The 19,450-nt window shown below is 43.9% G+C and overlaps 1 protein-coding gene across 3 annotated transcripts in view; it reads left to right on the top strand.

Annotated features, from left to right (window-relative positions):
• Nucleotides 1-19,450, top strand: part of shank2b (SH3 and multiple ankyrin repeat domains 2b) — a 299,877-nt gene that overhangs the window by 151,192 nt on the left and 129,235 nt on the right. For all 3 annotated transcript variants that reach the window (XM_084920616.1, XM_084920699.1, XM_084920777.1), the window contains exon 10: nt 3,172-3,238. In XM_084920616.1, coding sequence (XP_084776742.1) covers nt 3,172-3,238 — 67 coding nt within the window. The remainder of the gene's footprint in view (nt 1-3,171; nt 3,239-19,450) is intronic.

Consider the following 19,450-nt stretch of genomic DNA (forward strand, 5'->3'; position numbering starts at 1 on the left):
TGTGGAGGCATGGACTCCACTAGACCTCCACTGAAGGTGTGCTCTGGTATCTGATGCTCAATTAAATTGAAATCTGAGGAATTTGGAGGTCAAGTCAACATCTCAAACTCATTGTTGTACAGGGTGGGCCATTTATATGGATACACCGTAATAACATGGGAATGGTTGGTGATATTAAAGTCCTGTTTGTGGCACATTAGTATATGTGAGGGGGCAAACTCCTCAAGATGGGTGGTGACCATGGTGGCCATTTAGAAGTTGGCCATCTTGGATACCAGTTTTGTTTTTTCAATAGGAAGAGGGCCATGTGACACATCAAACTTATTGGTAATGTCACAAGAAAAACAATGGTGTGCTTGGTTTCAACGTAACTTTATTCTTTCATGAGTTATTTACAAGTTTCTGACCACTTATAAAATGTGTTCAATGTGCTGCCCATTGTGTTGGATTGTCAATGCAACCCTCTTCTCCCACTCTTCACACACTGATAGCAACACCGCAGGAAAAATGCCAGCACAGGCATCCAGTATCCATAGTTTCAGGTGCTGCACATCTCGTATCTTCACACCATAGACAATTGCCTTCAGATGACCCCAAAGATAAAAGTCTAAGGGGGTCAGATTGGGAGACCTTGGGGGCCATTCAACTGGCCCACGACGACCAATCCACTTTCCAGGAAACTGTTCATCTAGGAATGCTCGGACCTGGCACCCATAATGTGGTGGTGCACCATCTTGCTGGAAAAACTCAGGGAACGTGCCAGCTTCAGTGCATAAAGAGGGAAACACATCATCATGTAGCAATTTCAAATATCCAGTGGCCTTACGGTTTCCACTGATGAAGAATGGACCCACTATCGTTGTACCCCATATACCACACCAAACCATCACTTTTGTTGTTCCAACAGTCTTGGAGGGATCCATCCAATGTGGGTTAGTGTCAGACCAATAGCGGTGGTTTTGTTTGTTAACACCATTCACATAAAAGTTTGCCTCATCACTGAACAAAATCTTCTGCATGAACTGAGGGTCCTGTTCCAATTTTTGTTTTGCCCATTCTGCAAATTCTGTGCGCCGATCTGGGTCATCCTCGTTGAGATGCTGCAGTAGCTGGAGTCTGTAAGGGTGCCATTTGTGAGTAGCTAATATCCGCCGAAGGGATGTTCGACTAATGCCACTCTCCAGTGACATGCGGCGAGTGCTACGCTGTGGGCTCTTGCTGAATGAAGCTAGGACAGCCACTGATGTTTCTTCATTAGTGACAGTTTTCTTGCGTCCACATTTTGGCAAATCCAACACTGAACCAGTTTCACGAAACTTAGCAAGCAGTTTGCTAACTGTAGCATGGGAGATGGGTGGTCTCGTAGGGTGTCTTGCATTGAAATCTGCTGCAATGACCCGGTTACTGCGTTCACCAGATATCAACACAATTTCGATCCGCTCCTCACGTGTTAACCTCTTCGACATGTCAATGGCTGTGAACAAAGAGAAACTTGTAAATAACTCATGAAAGAATAAGGTTACGTTGAAACCAAGCACACCATTGTTTTTCTTGTGACATTACCAAGAAGTTTGATGTGTCACATGGCCCTCTTCCTATTGAAAAAACAAAAGTTGTACCCAAGATGGCCGACTTCTAAATGGCCACCATGGTCACCACCCATCTTGAGGAGTTTGCCCCCTCACATATACTAATGTGCCACAAACAGGACTTTAATATATCACCAACCATTCCCATGTTATTACAGTGTATCCATATAAATGGCCCACCCTGAACTCTTCAAACCATCGCCAAAGTATTTTTGCTTTGTGGCAGGACACATTATCCTGCCAGTAGGGAATACCTTTCCAGTGAAAGGATCAACATGGTCTTCAACAATGCTTACGCAGATGGTATGTGTCAAAGTAACGTCCACATAGATGGCAGGACCCAAGGTTTCCCAACAGAGCATCCTGGTGCCATGTGTTCCCAAGGTAAGTGACGCACATGCATCTGGCCAGCCAAAAAATGTAAAAGAAAACGTGGTTCATCAGAGTAGGCCACCTTCTTCCATTGCCCCATGGTCCAGTCCTGATGCTCCCATTGTTGGTGCTTTCAGCAATGGAGTGCAGTCGCATGGGCACCCCGACCGCGCTGCGGCTATGCAGCCCCAATCCACGGTGATTTCTCATACCTTTCTATCAGAACGAGCTTTAACTTTGAGGCAATTTGAGCCACAGTTGCTCATCTGTTTTATCCGACCACACAGGAAGCCTTTGCTCACCACATGCATCAGCAAGCCTTGACCCTGCCACTGGTTCACCATTGTTCCTTCCTTGGACCACTTTTTATAGATGCTATCCACTGCAGACTGGGACCACTCCACAGATCTGCACTTTTCTGATCTAGTCGTCTGGCCATCTCAAACTCAAACTTGCCCAGTTTTCCTCCTTCTAACACATCAACTTTGGGAACAGATCTTCACTTGCTCCGTGTGTACCCTAACTACTTACAGGTGACATAATAAACAGGTAATCGGTGTTATTTCCTTTCAATGGACACAATGTTATGTCTGATCAGTGTATGTGTGTAATAGGTAAGTAGATTCCAGGCTTCTCCAGCTTGATCTTACCAATTTGAAGGGAAAAAAAGACTCTCATTATTGTGATTAACGCTTTTTCCTGCTTGCACTTTTGTAATTTTCTTCTGTTATGTGTTCTTGCTTTTAGAGACAATCATTTGTGGTTCCCTTGTGAATTATTCTGTAAGAACCTCATGTTGCATGGAAGGCCAGGAGTGAAAGAAAGCATTCTTATGTTTAGTCATTAATAAAGTAATTTATTACTTGATAATTTATTGGAGAGTAAAAAGAAGAATAATGAATATATATTTATAAATGAACTATTTATCTGTCTTTCAAATGGAAAAGAAAGGAAAGAAAACATTAACCAATCAGAAAGCTCCTAAGATCACACCATATGGCTAATGTGCATTGCTTTTTTCACAAAGGACCAAAATGTCAGTTAGTTTATCGTCATGTAGTTGCTTCATTTTCATGATTTGTTTCTCAGAGCAGTTCACAAAAGACTACTTTTGTTTTAAAAAAAATCCACGTGTAAATTCTTGTGTTTCTTTTTCTCCGTCTCACACTCACTCTCTCTCGTGTCTGTGCTTGGCTGTTTCTCTCACCAGGTCGCCATTATTGCTGGAAACTTTGAGCTTGCTGAGCTCATCAAGAACCACAAAGAGTCTGATATAGGTGAGTAACAAAGAAGCATATTTTCTTCTCCTCAGTCCAACCGCATCTATTTTTCTTCAGCCACCAAGTGCATATTCCTGAATCTCTCTTGGGATACATTTCAAATCCTCACATTTGGTTAGATCCTCCTAAATGACTTATTGCAATAATCCCTTCCACTGGATTACAAGATGACTGCCAAAGGGATAAAAGTGTACGTTTATGTCAGGACAATCCAGGGCTGTTTGAGCCAACACAAAGGATCAATACTTTGGTCCAGGGAAGCTTTTCCTGGATCAGATCTGGTCAGTTTAGAGGTGTTAAATAATCTGTGTGCTAGCATTTGATAAACCCGGTATATGGGTTTAACTTTTATTTTACTCTGATTGTGATTATTTTAGCTTGTAAGATTTCTTTATTTAATATATATTTACTATTCTAAGATTCAATTCAATATTATTTATACAGCGCCAAATCACAACATAAGGTTGTAAGGTAGACACTACCAAGGGCATAGATTTGGTTTTGGCATTGGTGGGGACAGATGATTCAACCGCCGAACCCTGCACCGTTTCTTTTTTTTTTCCTTTTTGTCTTTGCTTCTTGATAAAAAAAGGAGAAATATACTTGCCTACATGTGCTATTCTACATGCTTTTAAACCATTTAAAATCACAATTCAAAGTTTTATATGTGAATTATATAATGTTAAATTACTATTAAACAAATGACTGACTAAGTATTTTAGACTTTAGTTTACTTCAGCCATAATCCATATAAATCAGGTATCATTCAAAAATAAAAATAGCTTCAAATAAAGTCATGACAATAAAAGAATATGACCTTAAGGACTTAACAACATTACTTCAGTTACACCAACATCTCTTACACATTAGCACTAAGGGAACACTGGTGGGTTTTGTCCATAAAATTACTCATCTAAGATTACCACAAAGTAAAAGATCTCTCAGCAAACTTATGCAAAACTTTAGGCACTATTGCCCCGATCAAGTCAGTGGGCTGGGACTTTTTATTCTAAACACAAACTACTGTTACAGCAACAGACATGGACTACTGCTGCCCCACACAACAACGCAATGTCCACTACGTGAAGAAGCCTCTCATTAACTGAGATAAACTGCTGGCATATTTGTTTTACATCTATACTGTCCAGTGTCTCCTGGTGGACATGGCAACATGTTATTCATGGTTACATACAATATTAGACTGATGTGGGCCAAAGCCTAGCACATATTTGCCAACATTGAGAATTAGGGAGACATTCAAAAGGGCTAAAGTTAAATGTCACCATTGTTATTGTCCAGCCAGAAACAGGCCGCGGGTGTCCAAATTCAGAGCCTGCGTCCACCTGAGGACCAGGTGTTGTGCCAAAAAGTGATTGTCTGCCAAAACTGATTTCCGGTATTTCCCAAAAACTGATTGCTTGTATTTAAACTGCTATAAATAACTTGTTTAGTCTATAATATGTGAAACATATGTCAAATATATCCCTCATGAATTATATCAAGTCATCTTGAGCAACAAACAACAGTCCTGTAACAAGGTAGAAGCCGTTTTTGGCAGTGACTTTTATGTATCTTTTATTTATGCAGTTAAAAAAATTCTTGTTTAATTTAAAAAAGTCACCTCATCTAAAAGAGTAATCTGGCCAAGATGACAGCTGAAATTGCAACAAATGCAAAAAATAGTTCTGTAAACATATTTTAAGTGGACAAAAGGGAGCTGATTGATTATAATGTAAGTACAATAACACAGATATTTGAAGTTTATACAGCTACATTCTCGCCTGAAAATATGTTAAAAGTTTATTTTGCGACCCAGAAAGATTAATGAGAGTAATATTAAAACTAAGTAGCTGCAGCAGTAGTAGCCATTGTTGGAAACTGGAATTGGCTGGGCCAATTTGGGATATGGTTTTTCAATTTTGTTGTCTGGGTGGAAAAACGGGAGAAAATCGGGAGAATGGTGGCTCTGGGAGATTTTCGGGAGGGGCACTGAAATTCGGGATTCTCCCGGAAAAATCGGGAGGGTTGGCATGTATGTCCTAGCATAGCCTGTAACGTTATTACGACGGACACATTTTATGAGTGAACTTGACTTTAACTGACTTACAGGTTTCTATGAAAAATACTTTCTTATATCCAGGTTCTTCCTTTGCGCTGCCATCCTCCTCTCCTCCTCGCAGCGCAGGCTTGCCGCTGCTAAAACTAAACAGAGCTCCCTGAAAGGCACAGCCAATCACATTGGCCATATTTGTCACATGATGTAGGACTCCGGTAGAGAAGTAATTTCACTCTTTCTGCACCGCTGGGTTAATGAGACGTTGAGAGATCTTTTTTCTTTCTATTGGGTTTGTTTTTCTTTACTCGGAGAGATCAAATTATTGGTGGGGACAATTCAATAATCGCTGGATATTGGTGGGGACACGTCCCTTCTGTCCATGCCAAATCTACGCCCTTGGACAGTACAATAATACATACAGCGAAAAACCCAACAATCACATGACCCCCTATGAGCAAGCAGTTTGGCAACAGTGGGAAGGAAAAACTCCCTTTTAACAGGAAGAAACCTCCGACAGAACCAGGCTCAGGGAGGGGCGGGGCCATCTGCTGTGATTGGTTGGGGTGAGAGAAGGAAGACAGGATAAAGACATCCTGTGGAAGAGAGACAGAGATTAATAACAGTTGTGATTCAGTGCAGAGAGGTCTGTTAACACATAGTGAGTGAGGAAGGTGACTGGAAAGGAAAAACTCAACGCATCATGGGAATCCCCCGGCAGCCTACATCTATTGCAGCATAACTAAGGGAGGATTCAGGGTCACCTGGTCCAGCCCTAACTATATGCTTTAGCAAAAAGGAAAGTTTGAAGCCTAATCTTAAAAGTAGAGATAGTGTCTGTCTCCTGAATCCAAACTGGAAGCTGGTTCCACAGAAGAGGGACCTGAAAACTGAAGGCTCTGCCTCCCATTCTACGTTTAAATACTCTAGGAACAACAAGTAAGCCTGCAGTGTGAGAGCGAAGTGCTCTAATAGGGTGATATGGTACTACAAGGTCATTAAGATAAGATGGGGCTTGATTATTCAAGAACTTGTATGTGAGGAGCAGGATTTTGAAATCAATTCCATTGCTGGCATTACTCTGCGTCTATAGTGGTGTAATTGCTACAGATTTGCTGTCTTTGTAAAGTACTTCAGCTAACTGATGCATTTAGACCACTAATGGAGCTCAAAAGAGCTGCTGGTTAATAGCAACATCTAAAACCCAAATGCTATGCCTACAGTTTTCTCCCACAAAGAGTGAGTGAAAATCCCACTAAAAACATCCTCGTAATAAACCATCCGTTACAGCACATGCTGTCTCTGAATGCAAACAAACCGGTGTGACTCTGATCATGGAGGTATCTGACAATCTGTATGAGCTCAGTGTTCTCCGAATAAGATTGATGCACCTACTCAGACAGATGCAGACATATGGTGATTATCATGCTTTTTTAATTTTATACAAACAAAGACGACATCATTTATGTATCACATTTAAATTGCTAAAATTAAGCCAAATATTATAAGCTTTACATTCAAAGTCAAGATAATGTGTCCAGTTTATTTTATTAGCAAATACTTTACTATTACAGTTTATCATAGTGAAATGAAAAATCATGCAAAAAAAAAACTAAACAAGTAAATAATCAAAAGACTAATAACTCAAAATAACTCAAACATAAACGTAGAGTTTATGTTAAATATTTAAATAAACCTTTGCAAAAGAAGCAGAAATAGGTAAATTATAGCCACAGTGAAAAGTAGACTTCACCAAACCTACTACAAAACACGGGGAGTAACAGCCTGAAGCTGTGTTCACACTGGAGAGGATTTGTAGCGATGAGGTGACCAGAAACCGCAGAAAATGAATCACACTCATCGACATGTTAAATAACTGCTGGAGATGGGAAGTTGGTGAAAACAATGAGAGCGGTGAACCCTAGGAGCGCTGCTGGCCCTGACGGCCTCCCACGAGCTGTGGTTAAAGCCTGCTTTGAACAGCTGGCAGGGATCCTCACCAGGCTGTTCAACCTCTCCCTGACTCATGCCACCGCTCTCACCTGTCTGAAAGCCTCTGTCATCATTCCCATACCCAAAAAGACTGGTATAGGCAGCGTCAATGACTATTAATCTATAACCCTCGTGTCTGTAGTCATTAAGTGCTAAGAGCGGATAGTAAGAGCGCTTAATCACCTGGAGAACAGGAAGAGCTGCGTGAGGAGGTTCTTCATGGACTACAGCTCAGCAATCAGCACCAGAATCCCAGACTTTTCACAACCAAACTGGACCACCTATCCCCCCTGCCGCCTGCCCCTTGTTCTGTATGCCCTGTACATCTACGACTGTACACCAACCCACCCAACTAACGTCATCATTAAGTATGTCGATGACATCACTGTGGTTGGGCTCATCTCTGATGGAGATGAGACAGCATAGTAGAGAACTTGTCCTGCTGGTGCTCAGAAAATAACCTGACGCTGAACGTCCTTAAAACAAAACAACTCGTTGTGGACTTCAGGAGACACAGACAGGTCCACTCCCTTCTCATTGTAAATGGAGAACGGGTGGAATCTGTCTCCACCCTCAGGTTTCTGGACACCCACATCTCCATTGATCTCACCTTGACACACAACACCATCGCCCTGGTAAAGAAGGCCCAGCATTGGCTGCACTTCCTCCGTATCCTGAGGAAGAAAAACCTGGACCGGAAGCTGCTGCTGGCCTTCTACTGCTCCTCAGTGGAGAGCGTGCTCTCCTGCTGACTGGGTGTTTGGTACGCAGGGGGCACTACTGAGAACCGGAAGGCTACACAGAAGGTACTTAACACATTGGCTGCCCTCTGCCACCCCTTGAGGCCATTGCCAATCTTTGTGTCACAGGAGAACCAGGACGTTCATACGTGACCACTTGCACCCCGCCCACCACCTGTTTGACCCGCTGCCCTCTGCTCAGAACCTCAGGTTAATCAGGCCCCACACCTCCAGACTCACTGACAGCTTCTTCCCCTGGGCCATTAGAACTGTTAACATACAACATTCACTTTGCAACTATTTTGTACTCTAATGTGTGGCTTTCTCTTATTTTTGTATATAAAGTATTTCTCGGTTTGCTATTTATTCCTGCTGTCTACTATTTATATTTTATTCGAGCACAGTTGGTGTGGAGCACCCACAGTTTCGTTATACACGTACAATGACAATAAAGGCGTATTCTATTCTATTCTATTCTATAAACTTTTCTCAACTTGAGACAAGCAACTACTAATGAGAGGGAAGAATATTGCCGTTTGACATATAATCTTGTAGTGAATACATTAGAATGTTACGTAGACAAATAGAGCCTCAAATGTCCAACCGTCAGTTTTCAAGCAATGTGTGACAAGAAAATCTGTTCCAGTGTGCATGCAGCTTGAGAACTGTAGTCTTAGTTTGCCAGTCTAGAGTCACAAGACTTCCAAAGGCCCACCAGCCGCCTAAGAGGTTTAGAGGAAAAACTGCTTCCCTTTAAACATCTGAAAAGATACAAAAGACTGTAACCAGCCTCTGCTTGTTTGCAGGAGTTTAAAAGGGGAAATTGCATGATTTACTGGAGTGAGCATATTAAGTCATTAGTATTGGATAAAATCCTCACACTGAACGCCTTTTGAGGCAAGAGTCCAAGACATGACAGTGACAGGCAGGGAGTGGACCGGGAATGCAGGACTCAGCAGAAAGACTATAAAACCAAAGACCACTGTTTTATTGCTGGTAAAAAGGCAACAAAACACAACAGGTAAAGCCGGGCAGGGCCAACCGGACAGAGACTACACACACCATGAGGGACAACACAACAAAGAACAGAGGGAGACGCAGGAGGGCGACTAAGGGAAGCAGAGACACAATGTGTCACTACAAACCATGTGAGAATGTTCAGCCCACTCACTGGCCAGATGTGTCTCGGTTGACAGCAACAAAAGTAAACACAGGAAGAAGGTGGTGTATCCTGGACTTTTGGAGAGCACCGAGAAATTACGTTGTTTTCATGGCTAGCTGCTAGCTCGTGCAGACCTTTGCACATCTAGAGCACCGCGCCACATTTAGAAGAAAAGCAGCTCTATAATTGGTTAGGGTTGAGGTCGGATTCACACCATAAACGAACTGCTCTGGAGTGTGTGTTACTGTGTTGACATCACTGACACAAATTAACCACACCACTGGGAAGAAGAACCAGAACCAGAACTCTCAGACTAACACGCGTTTTACACACTGGAACTGGGATAAACAGACATGGAGACTGGACAGACTGGGAGACAAAGGGACACAACACAGAGAGATAAGCACAGGGACAGGACTACAAACATATTAACTAGACAAGACAGGGAACGTAGAGAGCCACCAAAACAGGATACAGAGAGACCAGACAGACGCGGGAGCATGACCAGAGAGACAAAGGACAACACGGAGACAAGACTGGGACAGACAGGACACAAGAGGGGCACTCACATAATAAAACAAGAAATCAAAAAGTAGGAATATAAATAATGAAAACTGAGAGGCAAAGGAAAAAAGGACCTCAAGATTAACTGAAACAGCAGCAGAACATAAGTTAACTCAAAGTACAAACCAAAAGTCTATAACAAACTCAAAAACTGGACCAGTGATGACCCCAGCATGATCTGACATGTACAAATTCAGAGTTTACTATAACAGAAAACAATGGAGGGGTATTGTTCATATTTACATGCACTGTCACAGCACAATAAACTGCTGCTGTCACATTGATTTTGGAAATGATTTATTCCAACATAAGTGAATGTCGATGTGCTTTCACACATAAAATATTAAAGCTGAGTGAGCCTTCACTTTGTGCAAACCCAAATATAGCAGCGATCCTTAGCCTGGAATGCTTGATAAGGTGGAATTACATAAAATGGCTTCATAGAGATATGTAGTGTAAAAGGCATAGCGTGTGTGTGTGTGTGTGTGTGTGTGTGTGTGTGTGCGTGCGTGCGTGCGTGCGTTCACGTGTGAGGGAGGTGAGAAAGATGAGAACAATTTTTCACGAACATTCAAACATGATAAGAAGTATTTTTTGAACAAATTCCATGTTTTTTTTTCCATCTTGCCATCTCTCTATCTATTTATTACCTTTGTTGCTTAGTTGCCACGCTGGAGCGGCAGATTGGTGAAAGCAACAGACTCTGCTTCAGTTTAACACCTGATAAAGTGACATTTTCACTTTTCAAGTGAAGCAAACAACCACAAATCATTTACAGCTTCAACATATATTTAATCGTATCTTAATCTGCAGTGTCTCTTCTTTGATCGAGTTTTTGCCTGTTTGGAACACCCAAGCTGAAATTTTTTAAAAAATGTAGCTTGTTTTAGTTTCTGAAACTGTTTCTCTGGTTAAAGCAAAACCCAAACCCTGTACAGTTGTGGTGACGGGGTGAATGCTATGATGTTAAATCAACAACTGAAATGAGCACTAAGCATCACTTGGATAGTGACTCTGGTCTTTAGAGTAGTTTGTGCAGAGCGCAGATAGCTCAGGGATTAACGGGCCTTAGAGAAAATGAGAAAAGATGAACAAACAAACCAAAAAATAAATAAATAAAAATACAACAGAGAACAGGGAAAAATGAGGTTGAGAGGCAGATGAATGGAGAGAGAGAGAGAAATCTAATCTAATCTAAAGATGTAATCCTGCAATTGTTGACCTCTTCTCATGGATGCCACCCATCAGTGAGCAGCCTGAGCACAGCAGCGACCCGGTGAAGGTCTAAATGAAACACGGCAGCGAAGCGGGATTACCCCCAAAGAACCTCAGCACTGTTGACATCTGCTACCTCCCCACCACGCCCTCCCTCTTCCCCTTCATTCACACCATTTCTTACTCAACCTTAAGCGCTCAGCTACATCTATGAGTGGTAGCTAGGATTGGCCAGTCAGTCAGCCTCAGATTTCGGGTGTGTATTTATCTGTTTTCAACTCCTGGGGGACACTTGAGCTGTGGACTTTGGGATGGGACAACTGGATTGGCTACCATGGGTTCAGCCTGCTGCAGAGGTTGGTGCCACACCCACTCTTCCCATCCCTTGCTTCCATCCTTTACTCACATCCTTGATTCCCATGTTTTACTCCCTTGACCTCTAATCCCAAGTTCTTTGACTTAAAACACACACACACACACACACACACACACACACACACTTGGAGCCCACTCAGAGCCCAGCTCTCCCTCTTTTGCCTGGCACAGCTTGTATCATGTTGAGTCGCTTGCTGGCTATATGCAGATTTAGTGCATTTTAATGTTGATCACAGAGACTGTGTGTGTGTGTGCGTGTGTGTGCGTGTGCGTGTGTGTGTGTGTGTGTGTGTGTGTTAGATTCACAATCAGCCCTGTGGCTTTTACAGATTTTTTTGCTTACTCGGTGCAGATGATGTAACAGTTCAGCTACACAAATCTACCACTGTGTTACGTCATTTTTCTCCATACCTCGCTGCATTGTTGAGGCTTGACTAACAACTGGGGCAAGTGAATAGAAACAAAGGCCCAAGGCCCTGAAATGGTCAGAGTCACACAGTTTATCTGACACAGTGTTTTAAAATATTTAGCACAAAGGTAAAGTATTAACTGACATTAAATGACAAAAGCATTTAAAATGTGATTATTTCAAACAACTGACACATTTTCATCTTATAAAAAGACGTTTAAAAAATGACGTAGCCACCCATACGGATCTCTGCACGTTAGTGTTTTTAGTGTTTTTCTGCAGGTTAATCTGTGAGGCTTGTTTAATTTATAAACCTGTACATAACAACTAGCTTGGCATAGCTATTAGCTTAGTTGTTAAATGAATCACTATTAGCTTGGGTTCTTTATTCACCCTTCCCACATTTACCTGTTAGATGTGTCAAATGTCTAGATGTTCCTTAACCTACTTTAGTAATATTGATACCTGTACAAAAAATGTAGCTCTGGAATAGCCTTTAGTTAGCTAGACCCCTGTAGTCGTGTGGGCAAAGGTAGCATAGCCACCATTAGCTGTTCCCCAGCAGATTGGGGAAATCAGCCTGGCTGGGTGACCGAGAAAGTGTAGCTCTAAACAGAAGACCCTGGAATACCCCACTCTGTCGCACACCTGCCAAGGCAAACACTGTCATCAGTGGTTATACTGGTTATTGGTGATTCTATTCTGAGAAACATGAAGCTAGACACAGAAGCGACCATGCTAATCATCTTCCAGGGGTAGCAGTACATTGGAGGAACCCTGAAACTGATGGCAAAGGATAAACAAAGATTTGGTAAGATTATAATTCACGTTGACAGCAATCACACCTACAGCACGGTATTTGGCACCACTTTCATACTGACTAATGAAGATGTTGCCATGAGACATTTTTAATAATGCTACTGGATGTGAATCAACATCTGATCGTCTATGTTCAGAGTTCCATCAATTTTCTCAAGATCCCCAACAACACTGGCTGAAACAGCCACAAAACACGACTGTAGATGATTTTAATCGATAATTCCATCTGGATTAATCACTCCATCATTTTCATACCATACATTCAGATTCAGTTTGTAATCAGCATTAGTTGTGTGGATGAAGCTACCCTGCATACCACATTTGCTAGAACGCATGCAAGAATGCTAAGTGTCACAGATCAGCAACGTGAAAGGATCTGGACTGCAGTGCAGGACTGCAGAGACAGGACCTGAACTCAGCTTTATTTCTGGTTTATCTAAGGAAGGCAAAAACAAAATATTTGCTGAGTGAGAGGGGAGCAAACAGGAAACACATAGCAAGAAAACACACTATCTTGTGGTGAGGATGCACAGAACAGAGGAATACACAGCAGGAACAAGGGGAATTAAACTCAACACACACAGCACAGGAGGCTATCACAATAAAGCAGGAATTAACCACTGAGACACAGACCAAGACATGCAAACAGAGACAGATGATAAACAGAGAGTCAAGACAGAAGGTATAGAATGGCCAAAGTGGAAACACGACAACCACAGAGACAGGACAGACACGGGGATATGGATGGGAAAAGAGATCAAAGAACATTACATAACAAACAGAGGATATAATAAAAGATATAAAGGACAATTGCAACCTTAATGTTACAAATGAGACAAATTTAAATGCAAGTGACCCTTAAAACCAAAAGGAATCACTAAACCCAAGGACCATGACAATAAGACTGTTAGTATCTGATAAACGCAGGTTAAATGCATGACAGGGACAATAAGTGATCACCATTGCTGCATAACATAATCTTAAGGTAGATAAGAGGTTCATCAGTAAACCAATCTACTTGCTCGAGCTTTATTCTGATCAAGAGAGGTGAAGAATCGAACTTCAAGTTCTCAGGCACAATGAATGATCTTACTCGTGAAGCTAATTTTTCGATGGACTCCTGTGCAGAGACAAAGACAGGCTGTGAAGTAGGGCACGATGTGATTGCTGGAGGAAAAAGAAAGAGGTTTCTCAGGGACACTGACAGCTATTTACATATTGTATGTGGCCTGGCATACCTCATGTGGTTCACAAGCATGAATGTGTGTTTGACGTATACCTTGACATTCAAAGGGCTGTGCATAAAAATATCTAAAAAGAGAATCAAATATGCTGGTGCCTACTTCCATAAAGTTGAACAGAAATTGCTTGCATCTTTAATTACATACCAACTGATGATGGCTATTGTTCAAGGTAATAAATGTAATTAATAATTAATTGGATAGTTCCTTTTACATCAACAAATAATATCCACTTGTTAAGTGATGATTTGTTAACCTTGTTTTGGGGCAAATACATCATGTATGGGATAATTGTGTGTTTGCCGTTCCCACAAAGATAAAGAAATGCTGCCAATGAAAGAAAAGCAGCTCTTAAAATAGTTTAAGACCAAAGCATGACACTTTGATCTTAAACTATTTGGATTGGAGTTTTTGCTGGGCTTATCCTGGCCCCCAGGCCTTATCTTTGACATCCCTGCCCTAAAACAATACAGAGAAAAAACAGCAATCAAATGCCCCCCCTGTGAGCAAGCACTTGGCAACAGTAGGAAAAAAAAGTCTGTTTTAATGGGAAGAAACCTCAGAAGAACCAGTGAGGGAAAGAAGACAAGAGAAAAGACACTTTGGAGACAGAGATTAATAATAACCAAAGGTGAAGTACAAATCCTTCCTTGCTGTATTACTGTGAAAACGTTTTACTTGTACTTCCTACATTTTCACACAAATATCTGGATTTTCTACTCCTTTTATTTTCAAAGCAGGTATATATAATTTATAGCACCAGTCAGGAGTTAAAGTGGGGTGTCTTTTTTCTTTGTTTGTTTGAGTTTATGAATGAGTGCAGGTGTCCAAAAGTTGTGTTCACAGTACTTCAGCATCTGGCTAGTGGCGATCGTGGCTCAAGAGTTGGGAGTTCGCCTTGTAATCGGAAGGTTGCCGGTTCGAGCCCCGGCTTGGACAGTCTCGGTCGTTGTGTTCTTGGGCAAGACACTTCACCTACTGGTGGTGGTCAGAGGTGGCGCCAGTGTCCAGCAGCCTCGCCTCTGTCAGTGCACGCCAGGGTGGCTGTGGCTACAATGTAGCTGCCATCACCAGTGTGTGAATGGGTGGATGACTGGATGTGTAAAGTGCTTTGGGGTCCTTAGGGACTAGTAAAGCGCTATACAAATACAGGCCATTTACCATTCAGCATCTAGTTAATCCTAAAGAAGAGGAGCAAGTACCAGGGAGGTAATGTTTTTTTAAGTGGCAGGTCATTCCAAATGCAACATTTATATCAGCTCAACAAATATCAGCAAACACACAAAGCGTTTGTGTGCAGGTTAGTCTGAGGTACTGTGATGGATTAAATTTTTGATGATTAAGTGCAAAGTGGTGTATAAACAGTGATGAGAGAGAGAGTAAAGCATCCAGCCCTGTTGCAGCATAACTAAGAGAGGGATCAGGGTCACCAGATCAAACCCTAGCCATAAGTTTGATTTTTTTTGTTTTTAAAGAAAAGCTTTAAGCGTATTCTTAAAATTAGAAGGGTTTTTTTGTTTCCCAAATCCAAACAGGAAGCTGGGTGCGCAGAGGAGAGGCCTGAAAGCATACTTCTTTTAATGATTATTCGAGGATTTGAGGAGAAGGAATTTAAATTGGATTCTGGATTTAACAGGGAAGCCAGTATGTGATAAATGGGCTCTCTCTGTCTCTTGCCACAGCATTTTGGATAAACTGAAGGCTGTACAGGCAGCTTTTTAAACCTGATAGACCTGAATGAGTTACAGTAGGATGCTGGTTTAGCTCAGTGGTTGAGCACGAAAGCGGCACAGGTTCTAGTCCAACCTGCAGCCTGTTGCTGTTTCTTTACACACTTTCCAGTTTATCTTCACTGCTAAACTATCCAGTAAATGCATAAATGCCCATAAAGTGATGGTAAAAAACGAATTACAGTTGTCCAGCCTAAAAGCAAGAAATGCATGAACAACTTTTTCAGAATCACTCTGACACAGGATTTAAAGATGCACAAATGCAGGAAACCAGTCCTATTTGTTTAATATGGGCATTGAAGGCATTCATGTCTTTAAGACATTCCTAAAGTTTAACTAGTTGGTGTGTGTCGTCTGACTTCACTGAGCAATAAAGGTGGGTATCATCTGCACAGCAATGAAACTGTATGTTTTCTAATAATAGTGCCAAAGGTAAGCATGTGTAATGTGAGTAGACCACAGAACCCTGTGGAACCTCATAGTAAACTTGTGCTAAAATGTTGAGAGGCTATAAGAACATCATTTTGAACCTTCACTAGTGCTGTTTCTGTATTATGATAAATCCCAAATACAGGCGGAAACTTTTCAAATAAACAATTAACAAATGACAAATTTGTGCTATGTACAGCTGCGTGAGGGAAAAGGGGCTCCAGGGAAGTCCAGGGGAAAAGCACGCGTTCTTCAGATCATCCACACACACGATCACTGGCTCTCACTCCAACACTTGCCACTCGGGAATCACACGGGGGGAAAATCCAGGGAGCTCTGTAGACAGGGAGACGGGGTTAAATACAACACACAAAGGAAACACACTTAACTCGACTTGCAGTAGCTTGGCTTCACTAACGCGTGGTAGACAACGATCCAGCGACGAACAGCAGTCACCTCCTAGCTTAAATGCTAATCATCTTAATGAGACCCAGGTGTCTCATCTCCCGAGGGCGTGGGCCGAGGGTGTGAATCCACAGTGAGTTCCGCCCCAGCGAGAGAGAAGAGGAGAGAGAGACAAACAGAGCGTGCTGATCAGCGTGCAGCTGATCCGCCTGGCCGTGACAGTACCCCCCCCCCCCCCCACACACCCCCCACCCCTCCCTCGCCGGGAGCCTCCCGGCGACCCCCAGGCTTGTCAGGGTGAGCCACATGGAACACCCGCACCATATCCCGATCCAGGAGGGCCGCCCACGGGATCCAAGAACGCTCCTCCATCCCGTAGCCCTCCCAATCCACGAGTCACTGCAGGCTGCGCCCCCGGCGCCGGACATCCATGATTCTTGAAATGGAGGGGGCCCGGAAGGAGGGCACAGAGGACTAGAGAGGCAAGGCTTCACTTGCGACACGTGAAAGGTGTTATGGATTTTCATATTCCGGGGCAGTTTAAGACGGACAGAGACAGGGTTAATCACAGAGTCAACTTCAAAGGGACCGATGAAAGTGGGAGACAGTTTCTTGGATTCAGACCTGAGTGGGATGAATCTGGTAGACAGCCAAACCTTTTGTCCAGGTGTGTAGGTAGGTGGGAGCAGGTCCGGTGGCGATCCGCCAGGCGCTTGTTGCGTTCCACTGTGCGGAGAAGGGCGGCCCGAGTCACTCTCCAGGCGCGCCGACACCTCCGAAGATGCTGTTGGACAGAGGGAACAAAGTGCTCGACAGCTGGGAAGAGTGGCGATAGCCCAGGGACGCCTCGAAAGGGGACACACCGGTGGCAGAGGAGGTAAGGCTGTTATGAGCATACTCAATCCATGACAGTTGCTCGCTCCAAGTTGACTGGTTAGTGGACACCAGGCACCGGAGAGCTGCTTCGAGCTCCTGGTTGGCACGCTCCGTTTGACCATTGGTCTGTGGGTGGAAACCAGAGGAGAGACTGACCTGAGCTCCGAGGGCACTGCAGAACTCCTTCCAGACACGTGATGTAAACTGCAGTCCTCTGTCTGACACAATGTCCGAGGGGATTCCATGGAGGCGAAAAACGTGGTTAGTTAGTAGCCGGGCGGTCTCTAGAGCAGTGGGAAGCTTAGGGAGGGCGACAAAATGAGCAGCTTTGGAGAAACGGTCCACAATGGTGAGAATGACAGAGTTACCTGACGAGACAAGCAGACCAGTGATGAAGTCAATAGCAATGTGTGACCAGGGGCGGCTCGGAGTCGGCAGAGGTTGGAGGAGGCCAGAGGGTGGTTGATGGACGCTCTTGTTTTGAGCGCAGGTCGAGCACGCAGAAATATACTCGCAGACGTCTTTAGCTAGGGAAGGCCACCAGGCGAAACGTTGAAGGAAGGTAATAGTGCGGTGGACCCCCGGGTGGCAGGTGAATCTGGCAGTATAAGCCCAATGTAACACTCGTAACCTTACTGAGGAGGGTACGAAGAGCAACCCTGGAGGTCCCGTTCCGGGGTCTGGTTCTGTCCGTTGAGCCTCTCTAATAGCCGACTCGATCTCCCAGGTCAGGGTCCCAATTACACAGGTGGGCGGTAGAATGGGAGAGTCCCGAGCTGCGTCTTCGGAGGCGGCGAATTGGCGTGAGAGGGCGTCTGGCTTGACATTACGGGAACCGGGTCTGTAAGTGATTGTGAACTGGAATCTAGTAAAAAACAGGGCCCACCTGGCTTGCCTGGCATTGAGGCGCTTTGCTGATCAAATGTACTCCAGGTTCTTGTGATCGGTCCAGACCACAAATGGCTGGGCAGTGCCCTCCAGCCAATGGCGCCACTCCTCCAAAGCTAGCTTGATGGCTAGGAGCTCTCAGTCTCCCACATCATAGTTGCTCTCTGCGGAGGTGAGAAGGCGTGAAAAGTAGGGACAGGGGTGAAGCTTACCACCTTGCTGCTGGGAAAGCACCGCCCCCACTCCAGCGTCCGAGGCGTCCACCTCTACAACGAACTGCAGGTTGAGGTCGGGTTGGACGAGGATGGGCGCCGAGGCAAAGCGGTCTTTTAGATGAACGAATGCTTGTTGGGCTGGTTCATCCCAGCATAAGGGAACCTTGGGAGAAGTGAGACGGGTCAGAGGCAGGGCAAGTTTACTGTAGTCGCGAATAAAGCGACGATAGAATTTCGCGGACCCCAGAAAGCTTTGAAGCTGTTTACGGTTAGAGGGGGTCGGCCAGTCAACAACGGCTTGAACCTTCGCGGGATCAGTTTTGAGGTTACCTTGGTCGATGATGTGGCCCAGGAGGGAAAACAGTTGAGACATGAAACTCACACTTCTCCCCTTTAACAAAGAGACGATTCTCAAGGAGACGCTGAAACTTGCCTGACATGGCGTTGGTGGTCAGTGACGGAGCGGGAGAAGATGAGGATGTCATCCAAGTAGACGAAAACGAAGTGGTCAATGAAATCCCGAAGAACGTTGTTCACGAGAGCCTGAAACACAGCTGGTGCATTATTGAGACCAAAAGGCATTACATGATATTCGAAATGGCCCAGGTGAGTATTGAAAGCCATTTTCCACTCATCCCCCTCCCTTATTCTCACCAGATGGTAGGCGTTGCGCAGGTCCAGCTTTGAGAAGATAGTGGCCCCCTGGAGAAGCTCGAACGCGGAACTCAGCAGAGGGAGGGGATACTTGTTTTTAACTGTGATGGGACAGCACGGAGGACAGATCTGGCGGTTCGGAGATCGCTGAATTGGTTGATGGGTTCATGGCGGGGGTGGCGGCTTTTAAACAGGACATGTGACACTCTTCCCCCCACCCCGAAATACTTTCTTTCCTCCAATCAATCATAGGGTTATGTTGACGTAGCCAGGGGTAGCCTAAGACTAGCGGTGTGAGTGGGGCTTTAAAGACATAAAACTGTATGACTTCAGAATGATTGCCAGAAAGAGTCAGGGAAGTAATGTCCGGGAGACGCTGACCACTAAGGGCTGTGACTTGGAGTGAATGTGACAGAACGATGACAGAAAGTGGAACAAAAGG

The sequence above is a fragment of the Perissodus microlepis genome, chromosome 1 (assembly GCF_051167445.1).
Source record: "Perissodus microlepis isolate ML-2025 ecotype Zambia chromosome 1, ASM5116744v1, whole genome shotgun sequence".
NCBI classification, from domain to species: Eukaryota; Metazoa; Chordata; class Actinopteri; order Cichliformes; family Cichlidae; genus Perissodus; species Perissodus microlepis.